This window comes from Haliotis rubra, unplaced genomic scaffold, assembly GCF_003918875.1.
Source record: "Haliotis rubra isolate DU_JTF1 unplaced genomic scaffold, ASM391887v1 Scf46, whole genome shotgun sequence".
In the NCBI taxonomy this organism is placed as follows: domain Eukaryota; kingdom Metazoa; phylum Mollusca; class Gastropoda; order Lepetellida; family Haliotidae; genus Haliotis; species Haliotis rubra.
This window is the reverse complement of record NW_025767146.1, coordinates 2380583-2405293: the sequence shown is the minus strand read 5'-3', so window position 1 is coordinate 2405293 and position 24711 is coordinate 2380583. Positions and strand designations below refer to the sequence as shown.

At 40.6% G+C, this 24711-nt stretch overlaps 2 protein-coding genes across 5 annotated transcripts in view; one reads left to right on the top strand and one right to left on the bottom strand.

Annotated features, from left to right (window-relative positions):
• LOC124290180 overlaps positions 1 to 21647 on the top strand; it is a 29993-nt gene extending 8346 nt beyond the window's left edge. Inside the window, exons 1-2 of one of the 4 annotated variants that reach the window (XM_046726874.1) lie at positions 4336 to 4542; positions 19889 to 21647. In XM_046726874.1, coding sequence (XP_046582830.1) covers positions 19967 to 20929 — 963 coding nt within the window. In that variant the 5' untranslated portion in view covers positions 4336 to 4542; positions 19889 to 19966 and the 3' untranslated portion in view covers positions 20930 to 21647. Of the gene's footprint in view, positions 1 to 4335; positions 4543 to 15012; positions 15305 to 15380; positions 15468 to 19888 lie in introns of those variants that run through there. The other 3 variants (XM_046726873.1, XM_046726876.1, XM_046726875.1) reach the window with 3 other exon arrangements.
• LOC124290177 (U3 small nucleolar RNA-associated protein 6 homolog) overlaps positions 1 to 24711 on the bottom strand; it is a 184464-nt gene that overhangs the window by 82951 nt on the left and 76802 nt on the right. The window lies entirely within an intron of this gene.

The window sequence follows — 24711 nt, the reverse complement described above, 5'->3', positions numbered from 1 at the left end:
GTCTCTATCACTACGTCCTGCATCCATGCCAACACTTTGACAACATCGAGGTACAAAGGAGACCAATAAATGTCTCTTGGCCACTACGACAGTGATTGGAAGTGTTTGCTGGCTCTCAGAGCAATAGATCACGATTTACAGCCCAACACAATTGGTTGTCCTATTGCCTCAGAGCAGTGCTCATTGTGGACAATTCAATTACCTGGTGCAGTTAATTTATTGCAGGCTGATGATCACATGATCAGGGCTTTATTTCACAGCCAGGTAATCATGGCTTGTTGGTTTAAAGGTAAACAGGGCTGTGACCGTACAGTAGTGTTAGCCAATCCTCTCATGATTAATCGCTACTAGGGGCCCTGACTGGCCGCTTCTTGTGCTTTCACTGTTATCGTGCTTTGACGACAGCCCTCAAGTGGGATATATTTCATGTCATTAGAGTAATCGTGGCTGGAGGAGACACACCATCCTAATCCCACGGTAATTACCTCACATAATCCACATCAGCCGTAACACTCGCAATTCAAAATAATCCATTAATGTCCTTTTTATCAATATCAAAAACAATTTGTCATTGTAGGAAAAACCAGATTCCCAAAATGATATTAACTTTGAACAAAAAAAACCTTATGCATGGTAAATTAAACATCGTACTAATTTCATACAAATATCAGAAAACGAAGCTAAATAATCAATAATGGTTTCAACTCAAGGGATCGTGTTCGTAAAGACACTTGTGTAAACGTCTCAGATTTCCCGTGGTCCTGCATGTTTTCCCAAAGGAAGAAATGAACAGAAACAGACTATTACTCAAAAGAAACTTGTCACATGAGAGTCCATTTGACCATTAGGCTCGGTGAGTAGAAGTTGTTCGTAAATAAGTCATCAATATTAAAGCAAAACTGAAGCAATCTGCATGCAATCATGTCTGAACCATCCAGTGGTTGATAATATAAAGATCAACAACTCCTCATTCTTCGCAAATCTTCCAAAACCTCTAGTACTATCCACAGCTATATGAATAGGAAAACTCAGGGGCAAGTATGTAGCCTGCAAGTGCTACAATCACTTCTACCTATCAGTAATCAAAGCCCATCTACCTGCCAGTAATCACAGTGAGACAGTCTGTCTACCTGTAAGTCATCAGTCACTTCTACCTGTAAGTAACCACAGGCTGCCTACCTGTAAAGTAATCACATTCAACTTTACCTGTAAGTAATCACAAAGTCTCATCTACCTGTAAGTCACTGCAAAGTCCTATCTAATTGCATTTAGTCACAAACTTTTTTTCTACCTGTAAATAATCAGTGACTTCTACCTGTAATTATTTACTCCCAGTCTGTTCTACCTGTACTTCATCACACAGACAATCCCTATACCTGCCCCAGCATACATTGCCTATTCCCACACTTGTCTGTTACACAAGAAGCAGCTCGGAGACTGAGATTATGGCGGTTCACACGAGACTTGCAGCGTGAGTGATGACGGACCCCTGAGGTGAGGGGCTCGGCCTGCACATACTTCACATATCTGCACCTACCTCTCCGGCTGCCCGATACCTACTTACATACATACATACATCTGATCATTATATCAGTCCAGATATCACTTGTGGAGTGGGTCACAGGTAACACTCAGAAACATCTACCTTTAAAATCAAGTTGTAGGCTTTTCTTAGTAAGTCTAACCTTCATGGAAAAGATTCAGCTATCATTGTCTGGGCTTTGTTCAAACACAATCTAGATGTTTTAAATGCTTACACCATATGAAAAAAATAACATTTATCTTCTTGAAATAATGTTTCAAGTTCAGACCATTAAGCTGTTTAATAAGACCACTCTGAGACCAATGAAACTGATCAGACCATGCTTTAGCAAGACCCGATCAATGATCTGAAGTTAGAGTGTTAACCTCTGTGATCTATAACTGGAAGGGTTGTCCAGCCTGGCCTCCCACAGCCACACACCCTTCCATCAGCTCTGGCCTCTTCAGCTGGAATGTTTGTACTTCAGATGATTGACTGATGGGCTGGCACACTGATGACATGTCTGGAGATGATTCATCACCTCATAAAAAACACTATTTTCTCTGTGTTTATGACAAACAGTATAAAGATACTTCATGATAGTAGCTAGTTGTGAGGGAAGCGGTAGTTACATTCGACAGACAACCATCCGTCAACCCCACCCTGGGGAACAGATCGAGGTTGCACTCTCAGCTACCAGGATGCTGTTTGAACTGGGTAAACATTGTTGCGGTTCATGGTTCCACCTTTCTTACATTCATGGAGAAGAAACAAGATACCATCAAGCAGATTATAAAATATATTTACTGTTAATTGAACATATTAATCCAAATAAATTATTTTGACTTTTTTAAACCCAAATATCAAGGGATGAGTTGGACACATTGGAAAATGTCCAATCAAAAGTTACAAAAAAGATTTGTCATACTGGTATAAAAAAATCACAATGGTCGATGAACAATATTTTTTTTATTGAATTGTATTTTAGCATTTGGCGATGACCCAGTACATAGTTATAAGCTAATATGGGAGAAAAACATCAATTCCTTTAACAGAAAATGTAGCTATGATATTTCTGGTATATCTTTGTACTCTCTCCCTACAACTACATTGACAACCAGCTTTGGTAAAAGACTTCATGTTAAACTGCTTCCTGAAAACCTTTAAAACCACCATCTTTAACTTCCCTGTACATACAGCACCATTGCTAGTCCCAAACACGATGTTTGAAGTGATCATTCCAGTTCTCCATACAGTAAAACAGTTTTGTCATACCTTGTCCTGTAAAGGAAAGTATCCCCTGATATATCCCCTGTTGATATTTGTACCAGACAAGGACACAAGATGGTGATCAGCACTAAGGAAATCATTCTCTCCAACACTACAACACCATGAATCATCTGCAGCTCGCAATGGCTGGTTGTGGTACACAATATAGCAACAGTTAAAACTGTCATGAAGGTGATAAAACTATCATAACCTGATCTGCTGTCATGTAATACGCAAGATGATGTCACCTTGTCATGTTGATCGTGCATCCTGAGCGGCGCGTTGCCTCCCTCGGGAACAACAACCACTTCCACATGGATCAACCGGCAGCACCTTCTCCTGGACACTCAGAGAGTTGACTGGATGATGATGATGATGATGATGATGATGATGATGATATAAATAGTAGAAGTAGTGGAAGTATTGTTATTAATAGTAGTGGTAGTAATACTAGTAAAAATGATAAAAAAATGATAATAATGATTTTGAAAATAATATCAAATATGACTCATATTTCAAGAGAGAAATCATAAAACACTGCATAAAATGTACAGCTAGTAGTGCAAATTTTAAAGACCTCATTGAAAGACTCCAGCACCACTCAACAGCTTATGACTAAGGCAGGATGTACTGTTCTTCAGATGTATTATTCAAATTACAACATTGAAACTATATGCAAACAGAGCCGGATAATGTATTTTCTCTCCTGTTTATGCAAATATCCGTACATGAAATGTTGATGCAACATATTTCTCAGTAAATAAGTCTATAATCCTCACCACTGCAGTGAACATTTACATAATTACACAGATTTTTTCTTTTCATAATGTGAAAATGGTGTATATCACTGCCATACAGTTTATAGCTGTTTGATGCTGCTCTATCATATGTAAATCTCCAACATCAGCAGTGAGGCCTGTCGAGGGGCAGATCCACCAAGCTGCCCATGACACTAATCCACGGGCATTCTTCACAAACATCTTGCCTTATGTGCAAGCCTATATCAGTTTTATTACCCAGTGCCCTCTTAAATTCATGATATAAAACATCTGTAATATTGCCTGAAGCATAGCTAAATGGGGACAAAATGCATCTCCTCGCAGCCCTCCAAAAGATCACTCCACGGAGGAGTTAATCAACAGTGAAATATGATTATTGATCATAAACATACAAAAGAATTACAAATTTGATAAAAAATGGACTTATTTCTGGGCAAGTAGTTTTTGCCAGGCTACAAGTATCGCGGCAGAGTTCATTCACAAGACTGTAGTCTGTCGCATTGTTACATTAGCAACCGATTTCACCTATTCAATAAAGAAGCAATTCTGTTTTGCCCTTTCACTCGTTTTCTTAAGCAGGGCTAGGTCTTTTTATATTCTGTTGAATTATTCCTGAGAAAGGAAAACACACAATATGTTTTGAGACATTGAGCTTGTGTTGATGTAGGTCAAGTAAAATCGCTACCGTCTGTCGTCTTTAGAGCTCTGCAGGTTCTCTACTGTGGCCATACCTTAACGGGCCACAGGTAACAGCAGAGTCACGAGGAAGCTGATCGCTTGCTCGCTCTTGCTGTCTCGCCAGTTAGTCGCTCCACAGGCTGAGCTTTACAAGCCGAGCAGACGGCAGTGTGTCCACAGTACAGGTATGTGCTCACTACCGCACAAAGACCGCCAGTCGCAAACGGGTACATGCGATACATGGAGCAGTGGATTGTGGGATACAGTGGTCAGAGAGGATACACTCAGTGAGACGTAAGTATCACTAATACTGACAATACACAGGCTATATGTGGAGATAAAGAATACTGTCATAGGGAAACAGGAATGTTGTCACCGAGTCAGAAGTCACTTGCTGTAGTATATCAACCTGCGTGTTCTGGCTCAATAACGGCTGATCTACAGTCAGATGAAATACCAGGCACATTCTTCACACCAGACTTTTTACAGCTAAAATAATAACAGCGTGGTTGTACTTAAGTACTTGTCTTGACAACCAACAAACTAAATGTTGTGACTTTAGTAGAGACAGGGTAGCCGTGGAAACTGAAGGGTCTTACACTGTATGTCGCAATAGAAAGGTAGATATTGTGACTGTCTATGTCCCAGGGGTCTTAAATTCATCAGCATCAAGCGATAAAGCTGGAGCAAGTCTACAGTCATGGTAATCAGCTGGCTCACAAACACATAACAACTCTATCAGTATCAATAAATATGTGATTTTCCGCACAATAAGCCGTGATTGGAGGCTGGGGATAATCTGACGGCGGGTAACCAGGGCTATTGTGTTTTAAACGTTGGACCCGATGACCCCTCGCAGCCCCTGTCTGGCCTCCATGTGTGGAATACCTGCTGTACAATGGTCCATTCCCTTCCTCCACCTCCACAAAAGGCACCCCATGGTCGTGTCATGGGCCATCAGGGTATCTCATACTGCATTGTGGGTAGAATACTGTGTTTCACTTGCCCCTCAATCATCCCAATTCACACTTGGTTGACCGTATAATCTCCGTAACTCATCACCATTGTCCGACTGATTGTATCTTTCAACCGACAAGTTTTAAGGGCTATATTTAGTTACAAGCACATTATATGCAAATCTAAATTTAAGATTTATTTTATTGAGGTAATTACCCAAAGGACTGGAAATCCAATAAAGGCCCAGTTTTACTGATACTTAATCACCCAGGGAGCTAAACCTCTGTTGAATTTAAAGTGTATTTAATACAAAGAAATTTAAAGCCATCCACTCAACTTGGATAGAATCAAGTAGTAATGTTATGTGCATTGCCTGACAATGATGACATTAAAGATGACTGAGTTAAAGATAAAATGCTTTCAAGGTGATATCTAAAGAAAACTTGAAAGGCAACATTTTTATAAAGAAATATTGAGTCCTTGAGGAGGATACGAGTTCCTCCTGTTTTGCCAGTGGTGTGGCCGAGCATCATGTTTAGAATTGTACTGCTGCTGAGGCTGGTTTGGGCTTGATCAAGGTTACCTCACGCTGCTCCCATGGTGGACGATGTTGCTTCAACAACGATGCAGCGGCCTTGTGGCAGCAAATAACACTCATAGCAACATTGGAGGGCAATTTCAGAGAAATAGAAAACAAAAAAAAATGGTGGTGGAAGTTTGTGAACATCTGATCAAAGGTGTTGTCATCGTGGTTCAATCTTGTCAACTCCAGGCTTTCAGATAGATTTGCTGCCCGTTTTTCTCAAAGATCTTCTGCTTTGTTTGCAATGTGGTGATGCAAAGTGTTTGATTTGAAAAAAGTAAAATGCTTCGAGTTCCGCCCAATCCTGCCTCTATAGCTCCTGAGAGAAGGGCTTGTTTGTTAGCTTTCTGCTGTTGAACAAGGGTGTCTTACTGTAGATACTCCGAATCACTGAAGCCAACAATTCCATGTTTTCTCTACTGGACGATATTTCTGGAGATACATATATTTATTGTTTAATTGGTGGAATTCTTTACAATTTTTCTTCTTTATATTTCTGAATCCCGTGACAGTTACCTTGTCAAACATGAATTGTTCAAGTTACCTCATCAATTGAAAATATTTCAACATCCATAATAATTTTAAAAACAATTCTTTCAGCTATAATCAATTTAACAAAGGACTACCTCAATGTTCTCAGTTTCAAATAATTTTAGAAATGAACTCATGCAAGAATTGATTTCTGCTAGAAACAGACTCTAAGAACCAACCTAACCAGATAATATCTTTAACAGGCATGAAACTAATTTCTCCGCACTAAACTGAAGTATTCTATGATGAGACAGGCTTGGTTATTTCACATATATTTCACACACTACAGTAGACACCTACTCGTTTCACTGTAATAAATTAGATTTATTTTCACTCTGGTTCATTTACCCACAAGTAGCAACAAACCCATCCATGTATGCCTGTCTTCCAATATCACTGTTGGCATTATGAAAATAATAGTTCATAAATTTCAGTTCATTGAAACATTCGATTTCCATAATTATATTTCTGTCTCGGACATTTTTATTGATCTTTAGTAATTAAACTGTTGTGGTATCGGGCTGGCCTACCGTCAAGTTGATATATATAGTCAGTGATATGCAGGGAGATTATTGAACATGAAAATACTAAAGGGATCCTAAGTAGGCCATTAACTTTTGTGCATGTGTATTGGCCTAGTCTAATTGAGAACGGGGTTCAGGGTTCAGGTAGTTTTTAGCAATATTTCACAAATATAACAGCTGGGGACTTACTTGTTAGCGAACCATGTGGAGAAACAAGCCCAGCATGACAGCGAGTGCATTAACCACTGGGCCACCCAGTCATCATGCGGCCAGGAAATGTGAAAGGCCTTCCACATGAGCAACTGCCATGTGAACGTTATGTCACACACTCCCCAGCACAGCTCCATCAAATAAATGATGCTTCCACCCCACTTCTCCCACAGAATCATTGTGACATTAAACCACCATCATCTTGGGACTCTGCACTAAATAAACACACTTTACTGACTCAACTTCAATAATGGCAACTTGTGTTTCATGACACCCCAATATTTTCCAAGTCTATTGTTGCATCGGCAGATGTAACTACAGTTTACGGCAATGTTTTAAGTATGACAAATAACCCACGGCCTGTTAGCTCCCCAATAAACTCAAAAATTGCAGGCCGTGTTTAACCTTCCTAAAGACATAAATCTTTCCTATGAAACTGTGGATGCCCAGGGACAAAGCACACTGGACAAATTATGGAATAACCTCTTAACAGCCATTCACGGGCGTCCTGACATATTGCTGGCAAGACGCTCAGCTGGGACGAGTGTCAATAAACTTGATATGTCAAGGAAACATTTAGGATCATAAACTACCACTGCCATTAATATAAAATAATGAGATGTAATTTCACACAAGTGAAATCCTAGACCAACAGAAGGAAATAGTGCAAATACAAGATCAGGTCCCCACAAAGGAGTGTATGTCGTGGGAAAGGTGGCCATTGTGTACATACAGCACCACTTGTCATACAAAACAGCAAGTACTCAGACCCTTTCTTTAACATAACTGTAAAGAAGTAGATTTCCGACTTGAATTAAACCTTCTGTAGGGTTGAATCATATATATTTGAACTTTTAACGGTATCATGTCATCTCGCAAAATGTGGTAGCTGTAACAACTTCCCCCCCAGAACCTGGTCACTGACTGACTGAGTTTTCGTTTTACACCGCTTTTAGCAATATTCCAGCAACATCATGGCGGGGGGACACCAGAAATGGGCTTCACACATTGTACCCATGTGGGGATTCGAACCCGGGTCTTCGGAGTGACGAGCCAACGCTTTAACCACTAGGCTACCCCACCGACCCCCTGGTCACTGAAGTAATGCTATCTTCCTCGCATGTGTACTAACTACTCAACTGGAGATGATGAACACTTCCAATTACTTCAGTGTCTATATTTAAAGTAAGATGATGGGTTATAAAATCATGTCTCTACCAACACACAACTTCTTTAAACTGCATGAACTTTACAGTCAAAATATAAAAGCTATAAAAAAATAAGTACATCTATTTATTGTACCATTACAGCGACATAATAAGCCTCCTATTTGATGTACTATACACCACGGTGAGTGGTTCTAGGGAATACAGCACTACACTGCAGAACTCAAGTCAGGATCCCTACCTCCTATTTGTTGTACTATACACCACGGTGAGCAGTTCTAGGGAATACAGCACTACACTGCAGAACTCAAGTCAGGATCCCTACCTCCTATTTGTTGTACTATACACCACGGTGAGCAGTTCTAGGGAATACAGCACTACACTGCAGAACTCAAGTCAGGATCCCTACCTCCTATTTGTTGTACTATACACCACGGTGAGTGGTTCTAGGGAATACAGCACTACACTGCAGAACTCAAGTCAGGATCCCTACCTCCTATTTGTTGTACTATACACCACGGTGAGTGGTTCTAGGGAATACAGCACTACACTGCAGAACTCAAGTCAGGATCCCTACCTCCTATTTGTTGTACTATACACCACGGTGAGTGGTTCTAGGGAATACAGCACTACACTGCAGAACTCAAGTCAGGATCCCTACCTCCTATTTGTTGTACTATACACCACGGTGAGTGGTTCTAGGGAATACAGCACTACACTGCAGAACTCAAGTCAGGATCCCTATAACCACTACTCAAATGTGGAATGTCGCTGGGGATAAAATCAATCAGTCATGCCACAAATTATGACTTAATCATTAATCAATATACTCTGTAAAGGCAACATGGCATTTCTTGACAACATATTTTTGTAAACTTTCTGTAAAATGATCTTATAATATTGACGTTGTGCCTTATGCCTGCAACAGGTAATTGTGAGTTGCGACAGACAGGTAATCCTGTGTTGTGACATGGAGACAATAAAGAGCTGCTGGAGCTGTAGTCACTAATGAAACACTGTGATGATGTCTCATGAGTGAGGTCATTCACAAACAACTGCCCCAGGGTGCCCCATCCACCTCCGTGACAGCAGGAAGTCATGTGACCAGCCCCAGGGTAGGGGATCACCTGTACCATATCAACCACTAATAGTTCAATCTGCTCATCTTTAGGCTCGTCAGTAGGAATGTTAGGTACGGCAGTTACATCAATGTGATCAGTATTGCTGCAAGTGGCCACTCAGTGACAGGTGCTCCTTGCTCCACTGTGACACTGCAATAATTACATGTCACAGTTACAGTTCTCTATCTCCAACAATCTCTCAGAGCCATCAGGCAAATCTCCTCCAGTTAATTGCCACCACTTGTTGACATCAATGTCTGAGTATGTAATATTGCATACGTCATTAAAACCCACAGCAGTGCTTCTGGACGAATACAGTCAGGTAGCCTAGTGGGTACAGTGTTTGCCTGTCATGCCCAAACCCAGTTTCAGTTCCTCACATGGGTAAAATGTGTGATGGTCTTGGAATGGCATTTATATGAGAGAGTAAGGATATGCTCCAAAACGTGTTCCTCATAATAAAGAATAAAAAACTCTCTTCAAAATGTGTGAAGCCCATTTCTGGTATAGTCTGTCATTTTGCTGTAATATTGCTGCTAAAAGCAGAACAAATTCCCCCTTCATCACATAACACCACAACACTGTTACAACTATGAGACGTGTGGACATCAAACTGCATGCATAATTCAATGTGTACTTGTTAAAAATATTGCCCTTTAATCAGAATAACATTCAGTCTCTTCCAAAAACATAATCATACAAAATTCAAATAGTATTTTTCGTAAGGGGAAACCAACAAAATAAGAAAACTTCTTGTCTTAAATGTTTAATAAAATAGCTATTTTCATGATATTTTCATCACACATGAACTACAGTTGGAAATGTAAGGGTCACATAGGGATCACCTTCAGGTATTGAATTTACCATGATATTACAGTGTTATCCCCTGGGTGGAGCAGCCAGTGAAACCCAACATCTCCCACCCTGATGTGCAGGTGCTCTCTGTATCCTAGGCTCTGTATAAGCCTGACCACCCAGGTCCATTATCAGATTCCGACACACATTACCCTTACCCCAGTTATTACATACAACTCACAACACATCGCTTCTGCTTGATACAGCAACTAAACTGATACACAACATAAACATTCACCAGTTTAATACGGTCGTGTTATAAAACATTCTCCACTGTGTGGATGAGAAAACGGCATTGAAAACCACCACCTTTACTGATGAAAGGTCACAATTAATGTTATACTCTGGAACCCACATTAATATATTACCTACTGAGACAGAAATATTGAGTATGTAAACTATGTAATTCCAAAATAGTTATAGCAGACAATTTTTTTATTACATTTTATACATTTAATATTTAGATTTAAGAGAAAGATATTTAAATGATTAGTATAACACTTGGCCAAAAATACAGAATTATAAACACTGTTCAACAAGTTACAACCCTTAAAAACCTACTTCCAGTAACAATAGTAAATGTCTAATGTCATCTCAATGTAATTTGTCATAAGATGTATATATTTGTATTCATGAAGCGTAGGTGTTTTTTTTAGTACAGAAGTGAAGGTTTCAGACTGTATTGCTGTTAATCTGGCCTAGTTGTGTGTCTGGTACTCTCCACTAACCACTCCACCTCCTAATCCACACCGACAGTCATGTAGGTTATAAACCTGTCACAGCAACACTTCATTAGGGGAGCTCCAGCATCAGCTTAGTCATCTCCACATTGTGCTTCAAATACTATTTCCCACAAGTTTACTTTGCTCAATGCGAAACTACATTACTTGCTTTGCTCCTGTCTTCAGAACAGATGTGAGTGACATGTCAGAGGCCGGGTAAAATATAGGGCAATTTTAATTTTATGGCAAACCTCTTGTCTATCTGGCTTGATAAGAGAATCAGGAACATAACAAGCTTTTCTACCAAGCCCAATAATGACATTTTCCCTTCCGTTTGTCATGCTACACAAAATTAGATGTGTAATTGTTAAGTATGTACTTTTTAATAGTTAAAAAATGCATGTAGATCAGATGGACTACAGTGCTATTTAAATACACATATATAATAAAAAAATATCATTTCGTTCTTATTAGGGCTGCGCAATATAACCGGTTTACCAGTATTTACCGGTTCAGACATGAAAACGATACGTATTTGCGATATGCTGATCAAAAACCAGTATTTGACTTTTATTCGGAAAACTTCGTAACACTCGGAAATCTTCGGATATTTCCTTGTTTCATGTGTGCCAAATATTATTTACATTTTTATTTTGTCATGATTAAAAGTTTTTATTGAAGCTTAATCGAGCATAGTGATTTTGTTGTGTTCATGCTTTATAAATCAAGCATTAACTCTATTATACATAGTTTTTTGTTTAAAAATACTTCTTGAATATATTGCAATACATATCGCAATATATTGCAATACATAACGCAGTATATTGCAATATGAAAATTCTCTGCAATACCCACCCCTACTACTTATCTTGATTCATAGTTGACAAGTTGGAGATTTACAAGTGTCTCAATTAATTACACTGTCTGCAGTACACCATCACCGGCATTCAGTGGTAGCTTCACTGTACAGATAGCAAGACCAGTAGACACAACTTGCTTCTTGGTCTGGATGTTATATTGAAGTGTACAACAACTGCCAGCACTTCTCATTCAAGAATAGAATATCATTTGTCATTTCCAAACATTCACTTCAAGACTAAAACCTGAGACTGTATATTTTCTGTCATGCAGACCGATGATTTGTTTGAGTGGCATTCTACAAGTTGGTAGGTATAGAGATGACAAAACTTTACGTTCAACTTCTTTATTTTCACAATAGCAACATTTTGGTATAGATTCTATACCGAAACATTGTGTAAATACCATACCAAAACATTGCTATTGTGAAAATAAAGAAACTGAACATCCAAAAAAGTTTTGTCATCTCTACACAGACCCAGAAACAATACCAAAATACCCCAAATATTCCTAAAAATTCTTTTAGCAAGACAAGATTTGTTCAGTTCTGAAAATGTAGATTTTCATTGAGCTGTTTTCTTTACATTTGAAGCACAATAGAAATAATGTCAGCTACATCCAAGACTTGATGTGATTCTGCAGGTGTCATGGCGATATCTGAGTACAACTCGTGATGGGGTGCCGTATTGATGTTCCATTGATCTAACAACGTGGTCACGTTATTACGTAACTATCGCTGCTTTGTGTCTGATGCACAGGACAAGTAGATCAATTCCGCCGCATCAGAACAGTTCAATGATACACTACTCAACTCACTAATCCCTCAAAAAAACATTCCGCTTGATTTTCATTTGGATTTTGAGTTATATTCAATCATATTTACAACATGCTCAGTTGAACACGGGGCGTTCTTTGTAGTAACTACAGTCAATCAGTGCTCACGTCCCCGCAACATGACATTGGTAACATTAAATCTCACTGCACAACACATGAAACATTGCAGAAAACGCACTAAGTATTATACTTATTGAACTGGATTCCATTTTACTGCTTCAATAAACATCTCAATAGCCTACACACAAAAAAACATCCCTTAAAGAGTGTAATATTCTCGTTACAACAGACTTTGTGTGGCCAACTCAATTTGTATATCAAATCACTAAATTCAATCTGGAATTATTTCTTACACTGAAAGGAATAAAGAAGAACATATACATCTTTATTGCCTGTGTAATCCCATAACTAGATCAAAGTAGTCTGCGGTGGCGTGAATGTTGGTGTTGTGATTGTTGTAGTTGACGATGAGAACAACTCACAGCAATAAGTCCCCCACCGATGTAGACATACGGAGGTCACCTATGTCAACATACAGGTCTCCATCCAGCATAACCTTTCACTCGGTGTCATGTTTCCCTTACAACAAGGAGGGATTAAACACTTGGACAAACACTCAACCAGATCAAACAGGCCTGCTGGGGTACTAATTACTGGCTAATTAGCCAAACGAGGTCTACATCAGACAGGAATCACATCTATATAAATTCATTTAGCACTTCCATCTCATCCATTAGTAGCTCAACTTTCAGGGTATAAGTTTCTACCGTATCCTAAGCCTGGACTAATACAGCCAGTTCCTCTCCTAGGGTACATGTTTGATATCCCCCTCCGTGACTCAGATTCTCTATACAACAGCAATCCTTCCAGTCTAGCAATACATCCAGTCATGTTCCGGGCCACTTCTAAGGTAAGGCATTATTGATTTCACATTGGTCAGTGTTTGACCCATTTGAACATTGATTTCTTTTGATGTCCATATTACTACTTGCACCTTGCTATGATAGCATCATCTTACATACACACAAAGTCACTTAAATCACTCACAGCAGTTATCTGACACAAACCCTAAGAAAACTTCATTACATACCAATTCAATATAAGACTACAATAAATTATGTAAGAATATTATGGTAATTACAGATTCATTGATTAACTCATTTTTATAAATATTAGATACAATCTCCTATTTTCTGGAAATTATAATGTAGGTAAATACTAATGAAACAATCAATCGGCATATCAAAGTCACGGAGTAGCTACTGAAGTTAGTGTCAGCTTTCATAAATCCACTTGATAGACAGATAATGCAATTATGTCACAATAGAGATATGGTGTGTGAAAGGAACATTTCGTGTGGAACACTTGCCATGAAACAAAATACGTACAAGCTGCTTCAAGGCTGCAGGTGAAATATTGAGTATGTATAACTGTGACTGCCAGGCATGCTATTTGCAGTATGCAACTTTGATGAGGCCGACACAAGGGCTTTAGGTACCGGTAGATATGATTGGCGCAGATACCCTGTTGAGAATCTGGGTGGGGCAGGCATCTTATCAGGGTATGATAACACCGAAGGGCATTATCTCCTGGTCTGTATAAGGTATCATTTTAGTAACTCATATGTGCTCATTATAAATTACATGTGTTTTGTTGGCTAAATGTTCTTCAAACTATAATGTTTTCTCTAAAAGAATGTTTTTCAATGGTAGTTATTAAAAATTCTTGTGAAGTAATCTCTGTTCCTGATAGTTATAACAAAAATAAAATAGGCTAATATATCTTGTGAGGTTATGGTATGTCTGCTCCTGAACAAAAATACCATTTCTAAATCCATGTGTTAACTATTATTGATGAGACACACCAATATGTTAATGCCTATGGTTATCCTGTACAATGTCAAGCCCTTGTAACATCAAACACATCATCTGAAAGGCACAGGGGTTCAGTTTTTGGGGAAAATATTGACTTTCTCGTTTCTACTTCAGTTACAAAGTTATGTAAGACTTGGAGGATATATTCCTGGTGAGGGACAGACCACTGCCTCACTTCTTTGATGTTTTCTCTCGCATACTGTAATCCGTGGGAAGTCTGTCAATATTGGTAGACTAGCCGCTTGTGACCGACTTGATCACCAACTGTACATAATCAGATACCCCTGTCTCAGTGTAAGTCTGGACACAGGGTCCCCCATTGTTCCCTTGTGGTCCCCTGCACCCATGGAACACACTAGCAATCAGTGTATACAACATGGTCAGACCACCCATTGCCAGCCTTCTTTAATTAGGTAATGTGTTTATTGGTAGTGATTACCTTGAACATTGGCCCTACTCCTGCCCACCGATGTGGAACTGAGGCAAGCGAGGCTCGCACCTCCCGCCACCAGTCAGCCAATCACACGGCCAGGTCAGAGAGCGACAGTGGTGGAGTAGTAGCAGACGTGAGTCGGCCACTGAGTTCAGGGAGTGAACCCACTGTGGCCGGACGGATTACTGACAGAACTACTGGAGTTGTGTTCGAGTAACATGTAGCCCTATCTACAGTGTACAGTCCCTGGTAGACTCGGGTATCTGTGGTGGAACCCCGTGGCCAGGTGTTGGGGCAATGAGTGAAGGTCTAAATATAGGGGTGAACACCTGGAGAGAGACGACTTTGTTGTGGATATACATTTCCGTGGGCATTCGTGGCAACAAAGGTGAGATTTGAGGAGTGTTCGGTTCATGTCTGTTTCCCTGTCTAGAGTTGGTCATATAGCTTCTACTGGACAGCACTGCACTGTAAAACTGTTGCATAACAGTAGTTTGTAGCTGATAACAGTAACTTGAGACAGATGGATTAAACATAGCGACAAGAGACAGGTAGGAAGTAGTGGTTGTCTCTATCTATTTCATCTTAAACTAATCTTCAGCTTCAACCTGGTACAATACTTTATTTATCACAGACTGGGGGTAGTATTTGGTTACAATATTAATAAACTTTATATAAATATGATAAGCTTATAAATAATGTTTAGGTATAACACTGTCCGATGTGTTTATTGTGTTGTCCTCCTAGAGTTGATACACCATTTCCCCGTGCGATGTATCAGCATTGGTTGTCCTGTATTCTCCACACAGAGAGCAGTAGACACAACAAACCATACTCCGCCAGTAGGCAGTTCCCATTCATGTATTTGACTTTTAGTGAATTAGCGAATCAAGCAAAATTGTTTATACATTAAAAACATATTTGACGACTAGTAAACCTCAATAACAGTGTTAATTTATTTCACAGACATAATATTTTCACAATATGTCTAGCGCTGATAATGTGAAGGCACAAATATTCAATAGAGATTATTTTAACAGGAAGACTTTCAAGAAATGCTTCTGTTCTGACCATCTATAATACTAGTATTCAACCTGTATCAGTATCAATACTGTATCAGTTGTATCTTACCAGAAGGACCAAAACAAATCATAGATACATAAATGAAAATGGAAGAACTTCTTACAATTGATTATAGGAAATAATAATTCTAACACAAATCTGACAAAAATGTTAAATTGTTTCAAGCCAACATGAAGAGGCAGATATTGATAGCTCACCAGCAGCATTTCAGCATATATTATCTTTATCAACTAAAATAAACGTTATCTACTTGCTGGTGTATAAATATATAATAATCCTTGCTACACAGATAGAGATCGGATAATAATGTCCGACAGTGAAGTACTAATGGCCTTAGTCATATTCAGAAGTGGCTTGTCTCAACATCCAGCATTACAGTGTGGTGCTTACCATTAAATATTTATAGTAATTTGTAGAAAAGAAATCTATACTTTAGATTGCCTTTCCAGTATGACCCATACACAAGGAGATCAGTCACTGTCGTGATAAATCATTCATATCTTCATAACCAACAATGTCTCTGACTCCTGAAGGTATCATCCTCAGGGATGGAATTTTGCTAACATCAAACCTATCTAACAGCAAACAATAGAAAATAACAAAAGTATGATGACATTAATCATGCTATTAAAAAATAATAGCTACTACCTTTCACACATATCATAGTACTAATATGAAATTTGTTGCATACAGATTTCTACAGAGTGCGCTTGTTCGTCTGTTGTATTGGTAGGACACCAAAAGGGGTGTTGTATGCTGGGTAGTACACTTGTTGGGAATTTAATATTTAAGGAAGAACTCCAAATGAAATGATATACAACACCTGACGGAATAATTTATTGTGAGATGAATACTTGTGTGAATGTACCCAGGCCAGGGAAGAACACCTGATGAAGTAATACCAAGGGTAGACTGAGCGTTCTCCTCTGTGTACCCAACTGCTATCACAGCATTGTGTCTGTTCCTGCCTCCGATGGAGGACAAGGTTCACAGCAGTGAAGAGCCAGCATGTGAGAATGTTTGAGATCCCGGTCCAGATGTGTGTAGGATTACCTCATAAAACAGTATCGACATGACGCAACCTACCACATGAAAGCCCAGTGGAGCCGTCCCAGGCCTGACCCAACACAACATCACTATGTCCTCCCTGGACAACCGTGCCACACAGTGGGGAATTTCCTTTCTACAGTATCAATGCTTTGTTTCTGGGCGGTGACAGGGATATTCACAGCCTTGCACTCACAGCCCATTTCCCCTCAAAAACTTATGTGTGTTTCGAATTTATCAAGGATTGTATCAACAAACAGACAAACTAAATATATTCCTTGAAGTTAGGGTTACGTGACTGTTTCTTCTGATTGTGTAAAGGTAATGATTGTTTTTCAGTGACAAAATCTATAAGATTAGTGTGTGATATCATGTTGTGATCCTGTGTGTTATCACAGAGTGATCCTGTGCTGCTCCAGCTGGCATTGTCTGAACACATGATACCAGATACAATCTCTCCACAAGTGTTACAGAGGGTATCGGAGGGTAACCTGCCCTCCTACCCAACCATCTCCATAGAACTTGCTGTAACACAGCACTGTGTCACGATTGCTCGTACTGCTTGTTGACTATCACCCATAACACCCTCTGTATCATATCTCCTGCTCAACCGACAGTGATACAAACACACGTATGCACTATTGAATAATACCCTAACACAATGCACCAAATCATGACAACAGGCAACTATCAGGGGAACCATCAATGATATCATGTCTTCATTGGGTGGCCTTGGCCTACCAACTATCTATAAGTCAAGCGTCAGAAACATTATCCATTTGGAACGGTTGGCCTCAAACAATGAACGATGACTTATGACCACCTGACCGGAAACTAGTTTACTGGTTGTGTTGTACAACAATTTACCGAGACATGTTAATCCCGAGGTCCCAGCAGGTAGAGTACGCTCTGTCACACATGAACAGTGTTCTGTTACGGACAATCACAGGTAACAGGCTTCTACTCACTAGCACACCACTAATCTGCTTTATTGGGTACAGTAACTATTAGGTCACAGACGGTAGAGGTCACTGGTCAAAAGCACAGTTCATCCCTATAATCTATGTGCTGTTCACACTGGGGGGAAGGAACTGTATCCTTTAGAGGGCTTAACGGCCATGAACTCCGCTAACGGGAGTCTTTATGGCAGGTGCCATGGTGTATTGTGTCCCACTTCAGGGTAGCACAGGGAAGTAACGGGTCATAACCTGTGTTGGGGGACGATGGTGGGGCTAGGTGACTGGGAAATGACTTTTGGTCATTACCAGAGCCTGTTTACCACTATCTCATTCAGCTTGGAATCATTAATTACTTCCATACAGCCCAATCTAGGACTGACTGTCACTGTATGACTTCATGGCTAGTTTATGTTGAGATCCCCCTTGGTGATATGACATGTGTATAATACTCGTCATCACAATCTGAGGTGATTTCCTAACTGAGTGAACCTTTTAATAGTATGTGCCACCAGTACTGGGGGAAACACAGTGATAAAGCTAGACTTATTTCTGTCAAATTGTGTAAAATTGAAATGGAGGTGGCAGTCATCCTACCTATAAAATTCCAGTCACTAAAAGATCCCTGTAAAATGAAACCAAAATTTTCATAACCTGAGTTTGCAATATCACAATTCCAGCATGATTTTCATAGCAACTTATGACTTGATCTGTGGCTTGTACCAGGTGACCTCCAGTTGGACAATAGGCATCGCATGTTAAAGGCCATACCTCCACTAAAACACCAAGACACCTGCCCTGCTGGGTTTTTCTAGTAATGGGAAAATAAAATGTCAATCTAAATATCTGCAGTTTACTGAAACGAAACAAGCTGTTGATATGAATAGTTAATAACCAACCATAATGGATGAGCTCCCATTGCAGAACCTAACACAGCTAATCATCACATATCAGAATCATTGTTTTAGGACAATTAGCCACAAAAACTTGATTACGAGCAAAACTGGCTTCAGTTTTCTTCCACATATTCAATCAATGCTCCATGGTGTTTATCCCATGTAGAAGTTGTGAAAGTCTGCATTCCAGTATGAATAATAAATCTCCCTCATCAGGGCAGTGCTTGCTGTCTACACAGGAGAAATGCCTACATTCCACACAACCTTGCCTGGATCAACAATGGACGTACAAATACCATATCATTGTTTCACACACGACTTCTTGCAGTGGCACAAATATGATGGTTAGTCCCCACTTACAGGATGTGGTTGATGTGCACTCTCAAGACAATGCAACCTGTGGGGTGAAGCTGCACATGTCACCAGCCTGACAAGTGTCAGATCCATGGCCTGGGGGTGGGTCTATAGTCGGGATTCAGAGAAGCTCTATTGTACAGGGTGAGGAGATGGGTAGCATCTACCCTGGGGTGGGTTTGGGCGCAGGAAGAGGGGGGGTTATTGTCTCGTGAAGTGGAGGTCGTGGCATGTGCCCTGGGGGTGGGGTGATTGATCCTGATCAATACATGACTGTTATGTTTTGGTCACTTGTTACACTGAAGCATTGGGTGAGGGAAATGATGCATTGTGTGTCCTAACACTGGGCAAAGTTGAGGAGGTGATCCCATTTGGAAAGTGTTGTATGGAGGCAGGGAGGGTGTGATCATTGGGAGGTGTAGCAGCTAACCTGGTCATATTACTGCAGCCTCACATACCAAGTGACAAGCATACGTTTCCCTTAGAGATGGTTTGTCCAACAGGTCAGTCCAGGTCCTCTAACACATTCACATACTTTGATTTATTCCTTATTTGAAATGTCAGTTGCATGAAATGACTGTTGTATCATATATGTGTAGATCTACATTTCTCTAATTTTGTGTGTCTTTTTTTCAGATTTTCGATGTGAGCTTGGTGTCCGCCAGCCCTGTTTAATTTTTATGATGGGGAAGACGCAGTCAAGAGCCAACCATTATGATTATTGAAAGGAAAACAATGAATATTCTCTTCTATCTGGGGATTATTGTGCCAACAATCATCACTGTCATCTTATTTGTGCTTTTTATTGTGTGCTGGTACCGTCTGAAAGCTCGCCGGGAGGTATTGCACAAGAAACACGACCCCCACGGCAAGATGCGACAGCTAGGTGTGTCACGGGTTCCACCTCCTCCTCCGGTGTTCATTCGACAGGTGTTCCAGCGCCTGTCTGTGATTGGGGAGGATAACGATGCTTACCAAGTGAGTCGCAGCCCCTCCACCGAACAGGATCAGGGGGGACGTCCTGGATTGTACCACGCCCCCCATGACAGCGGCTTGTCGGAACTGAGTGAGTTACAATGCAAGGACAGGCCTCATTCACAAGCATCACAAGGATCAACAGATTCGGAGGATTCCGGCTTCAGGAGTTCCCGTTCAGGACAATACCACCCTAGTGCAAATAATCAGCTTCAAGACATTCCCCTACTGAAGCCTATCAAATCCAACAAGGAAGCTATAGAGACCGTGTGGCTTCAACCTTCAGATAACGCTCACTCTCAGTCACAGATGCAGGCATGTGCACGGCCACTCAACTCATCAACCAGAAGCATAACTTCATCTGCCAGACATTTCAATACATCTGATAGAAATCTCACTTTTGCAGTAAAAAATCTCAATTCTTCTAGGAATCTTAATTCTTCCTGTAGGACAATGAACAATTCCTCTTCCTTCAGTGGCATGGAACAGTCACCACAGAAGGTAGACTTGACAGACATAAGTACCCACATCAGTTGGATGTACCTGCAGAACTTAGCAACATCGTCTCCTGCAGCGCCACACGGCGGTGGGGGCATCAACCCCAAGGTGACCATGGCCCAGGTCCACTGCAGCAGTGACCCGGCTGGGGCTGGTGCTGTGGTGGAGTCTAATGGAGATTTATTAGGGTATTCTGTGGTATGAATGGGAACATTCCCAAGATGGAGATTTTCACTGGATTAGACAGTAGTTGATTCAATCTCCTGTTGTGTGATTTTGTGTGGATAACTAGTCTCAGAGTCAATCTCATTTCATTCCAATCTGCAGCAAGCAAAGCTACAGATTTACAGCCGATTTCAACAAAAAATAAACCAAATAACAATTTTTCTTCAAAAATTGTTTAACTTGAGATTTGCCCTGGTGTTTTGATGTTGGAGGATCCGAGATGATGGCAGAGACTCAATGATTGTAGGACTACACCACATTCCTCCTATGACTCCATTCCTCTAGTGCTACAACAAGCTGTCTCTGCATCCGTGTACATACAGACAGTGAACTCATTCAGATAATTGTGGAAATAGTCTACTGGACAAGCTCGTCCCCTGTATGTGTTTTATATGTGACTGTGTTTGTGCCCTCTGTGATACCATGGTAGCCGCCATGTTGTTGGTGTGAGGCCAATGTGCTTGTTTTTATGGGACAATGTGAGTGTGTTGGTTGATGGCTGGGAGTAGTTCGTGTGTATGGCATGTTGACCAATCCGGCATGTTATTGACTTGTGTGAAAGTTGAGGCGTGACAGGGTGCGTATGGTGGGTGTGATTTGGACAGCGATTTGTAAACTGTGAAAACATAGTTCTCAACAACGTCAATTGCTTGTTGACTAAACCTGACAAAATAAAATAATTTATGTACTTTTCAAATCCTTGTTTTTCATGCTATGCCCTTGTTCCATATTCAAGTCACATGACTTGGGGTCTCGATAAAGCCTTGAACTGAGAGTATCTTGGCCCCACTTCGGCCTCGCCACGTGTTGTGTAAAGTTGGAATGAGCAAGTTCTCTCGTACATATTCACACAAAATACTGACACCACCAAAACACCTTTCCCACGGGTAGGGCCATTTTTCATATACTCATGGCCGATACAACATGGGGCTGATTTGGGCAGATGCCCCTACAGCAGCTACAGATTACAGATGTAAATACCGCCTAATTCCACACGGAACCCCAGTCTTACAGAATTGGAAGAACTTTTTTTAAGCATGTAATCTTCAATAATGAGTGCTAAATCTTTCTCTAGGCATGCTAGAGTCTCCAGGTTTAACCTAACGGGGAAGTGACACCAACAAGTGGGAAATGATAGCGCATGGTGCCATGTGGCAGCTTGCGTTGCGGGACATGCTCGCACACTCATTACCTGGTATTAACTGACCATCAGAGGTCGGCAAATCCCTCATTGATATGGAAGAACGTATGTTGCTTTTGCCTTCATCAAAAGATGGGAAGATCAGTTTCAGATTCATTATTGAGTCACATACTATCGTGCAGTTAACGGCCACTTTGCGCTCGATGTCTGTCATAATGTAATCTTGTTTTTATTGAGAATAAAAGGAGCGGTCGATCAAGAGAAGCAGAGGCCTCTTTAATCTAACATTTCCGTCTTAGTCTTGCCTTAGGGAACAGGTGAAGAAGAGGATTTGGTGAAGGAGAAGGGGGGACAAATGAGGTGAGGAGGGAGGGGAGGAGGTGCAAAGGGGGATCATGATGGGTGGTAGGCTGTGGACAGAAGGCTGGGGGAGGGGTATCATTACCAGCAACTTAGATGGAGGAGGAAATAATGAGGAGGGAGATCCTTAGTGTGCACTCCATCGTCGGTTCGCAACTACATCGTCAGTGTGCCACAACTCCCTGGACATCACCATATAATGATGGCAATATGACATGCCACACTAGAACCTGTGTGTCCCGGTCAACACAGTCCTGTGTGAAGCTTCTCACACTTGTTAGTGATCAGTCCAGTCACCTTGATTTACACAGTCGTATATAATACAGCAGTATCAGGGGTCTCTTAGTAACCTAATCCCATGTATATTACTCATCAGTGCTTACAATAGGTGGAAATTTCAATTACATTTTGAAGAGAAAGTATAATCCCAAATATAATATGTGTTACATTTGACCACTTTCTAAAATGGCATTGTGTATTTTCATTTTGAAGAGAAGACAAACACTATGTTTTTTGTGTGTATTTCCTAATAACAGTAATGTCAGTTAAGGGTGTGTGTGACTGCATCTGTGGATGTGTGAGTGTGAGACTGCATCTCTCTGTGGATGTGTGAGTGTGAGACTGCATCATTCTCCTGATGTGTTAGTGTGAGACTACATCCTCCCCTGATGTGTGAGTGTGAGACTGCATCTCTCTGTGGATGTGTGAGTGTGAGACTGCATCTCTCTGTGGATGTGTGAGTGTGAGACTGCATCTCTCTGTGGATGTGTGAGTGTGAAACTGCATCTCTCTGTGGATGTGTGAGTGTGAGACTACATCCTCCCCTGATGTGTGAGTGTGTGACTGCATCATTCTCCTGATGTGTTAGTGTGAGACTGCATCTTTCTCCTGATGTGTGACTGTGAGACTACATCTTTCTCCTGATGTGTGACTGTGAGACTAGATCATTCTCCTGATGTGTGAGTGTGAGACTACATCATTCTCCTGATGTGTGAGTGTGAGACTACATCATTCTCCTGATGTGTGAGTGTGAGACTACATCATTCTCCTGAACTGTGAGTGTGAGACTACATCATTCTCCTGAGACTACATCATTCTCCTGATGTGTGAGTGTGAGACTACATCATTCTCCTGATGTGTGAGTGTGAGACTATATCATTCTCCTGATGTGTGAGTGTGAGACTATATCATTCTCCTGATGTGTGAGTGTGAGACTATATCATTCTCCTGATGTGTGAGTGTGAGACTACATCATTCTCCTGATGTGTGAGTGTGAGACTACATCATTCTCCTGATGAGACTACATCATTCTCCTGTGTGTGCAGTGTGAGACTATATCATTCTCCTGATGTGTGAGTGTGAGACTATATCATTCTCCTGATGTGTGAGTGTGAGACTATATCATTCTCCTGATGTGTGAGTGTGAGACTACATCATTCTCCTGATGTGTGAGTGTGAGACTACATCATTCTCCTGATGTGTGAGTGTTAGACTATATCATTCTCCTGATGTGTGAGTGTGAGACTATATCATTCTCCTGATGTGTGAGTGTGAGACTATATCATTCTCCTGATGTGTGAGTGTGAGATTACATCATTCTCCTGATGTGTGAGTGTGAGACTACATCATTCTCCTGATGTGTGAGTGTGAGACTACATCATTCTCCTGATGTGTGAGTGTGAGACTATATCATTCTCCTGATGTGTGAGTGTGAGACTACTACATTCTCCTGATGTGTGAGTGTGAGACTATATCATTCTCCTGATGTGTGAGTGTGAGACTATATCATTCTCCTGATGTGTGAGTGTGAGACTACTACATTCTCCTCATGTGTGAGTGTGAGACTGCATCTTTCTCCTGATGTGTGAGTGTGAGACTACATCATTCTCCTGATGTGTGAGTGTGAGACTATATCATTCTCCTGATGTGTGAGTGTGAGACTATATCATTCTCCTGATGTGTGAGTGTGAGACTACTACATTCTCCTGATGTGTGAGTGTGTGACTGCATCATTCTCCTAATGTGTGAGTGTGAGACTATATCATTCTCCTGATGTGTGAGTGTGAGACTATATCATTCTCCTGATGTGTGAGTGTGAGACTATATCATTCTCCTGATGTGTGAGTGTGAGACTATATCATTCTCCTGATGTGTGAGTGTGAGACTATATCATTCTCCTGATGTGTGAGTGTGAGACTATATCATTCTCCTGATGTGTGAGTGTGAGACTACATCATTCTCCTGATGTGTGAGTGTGAGA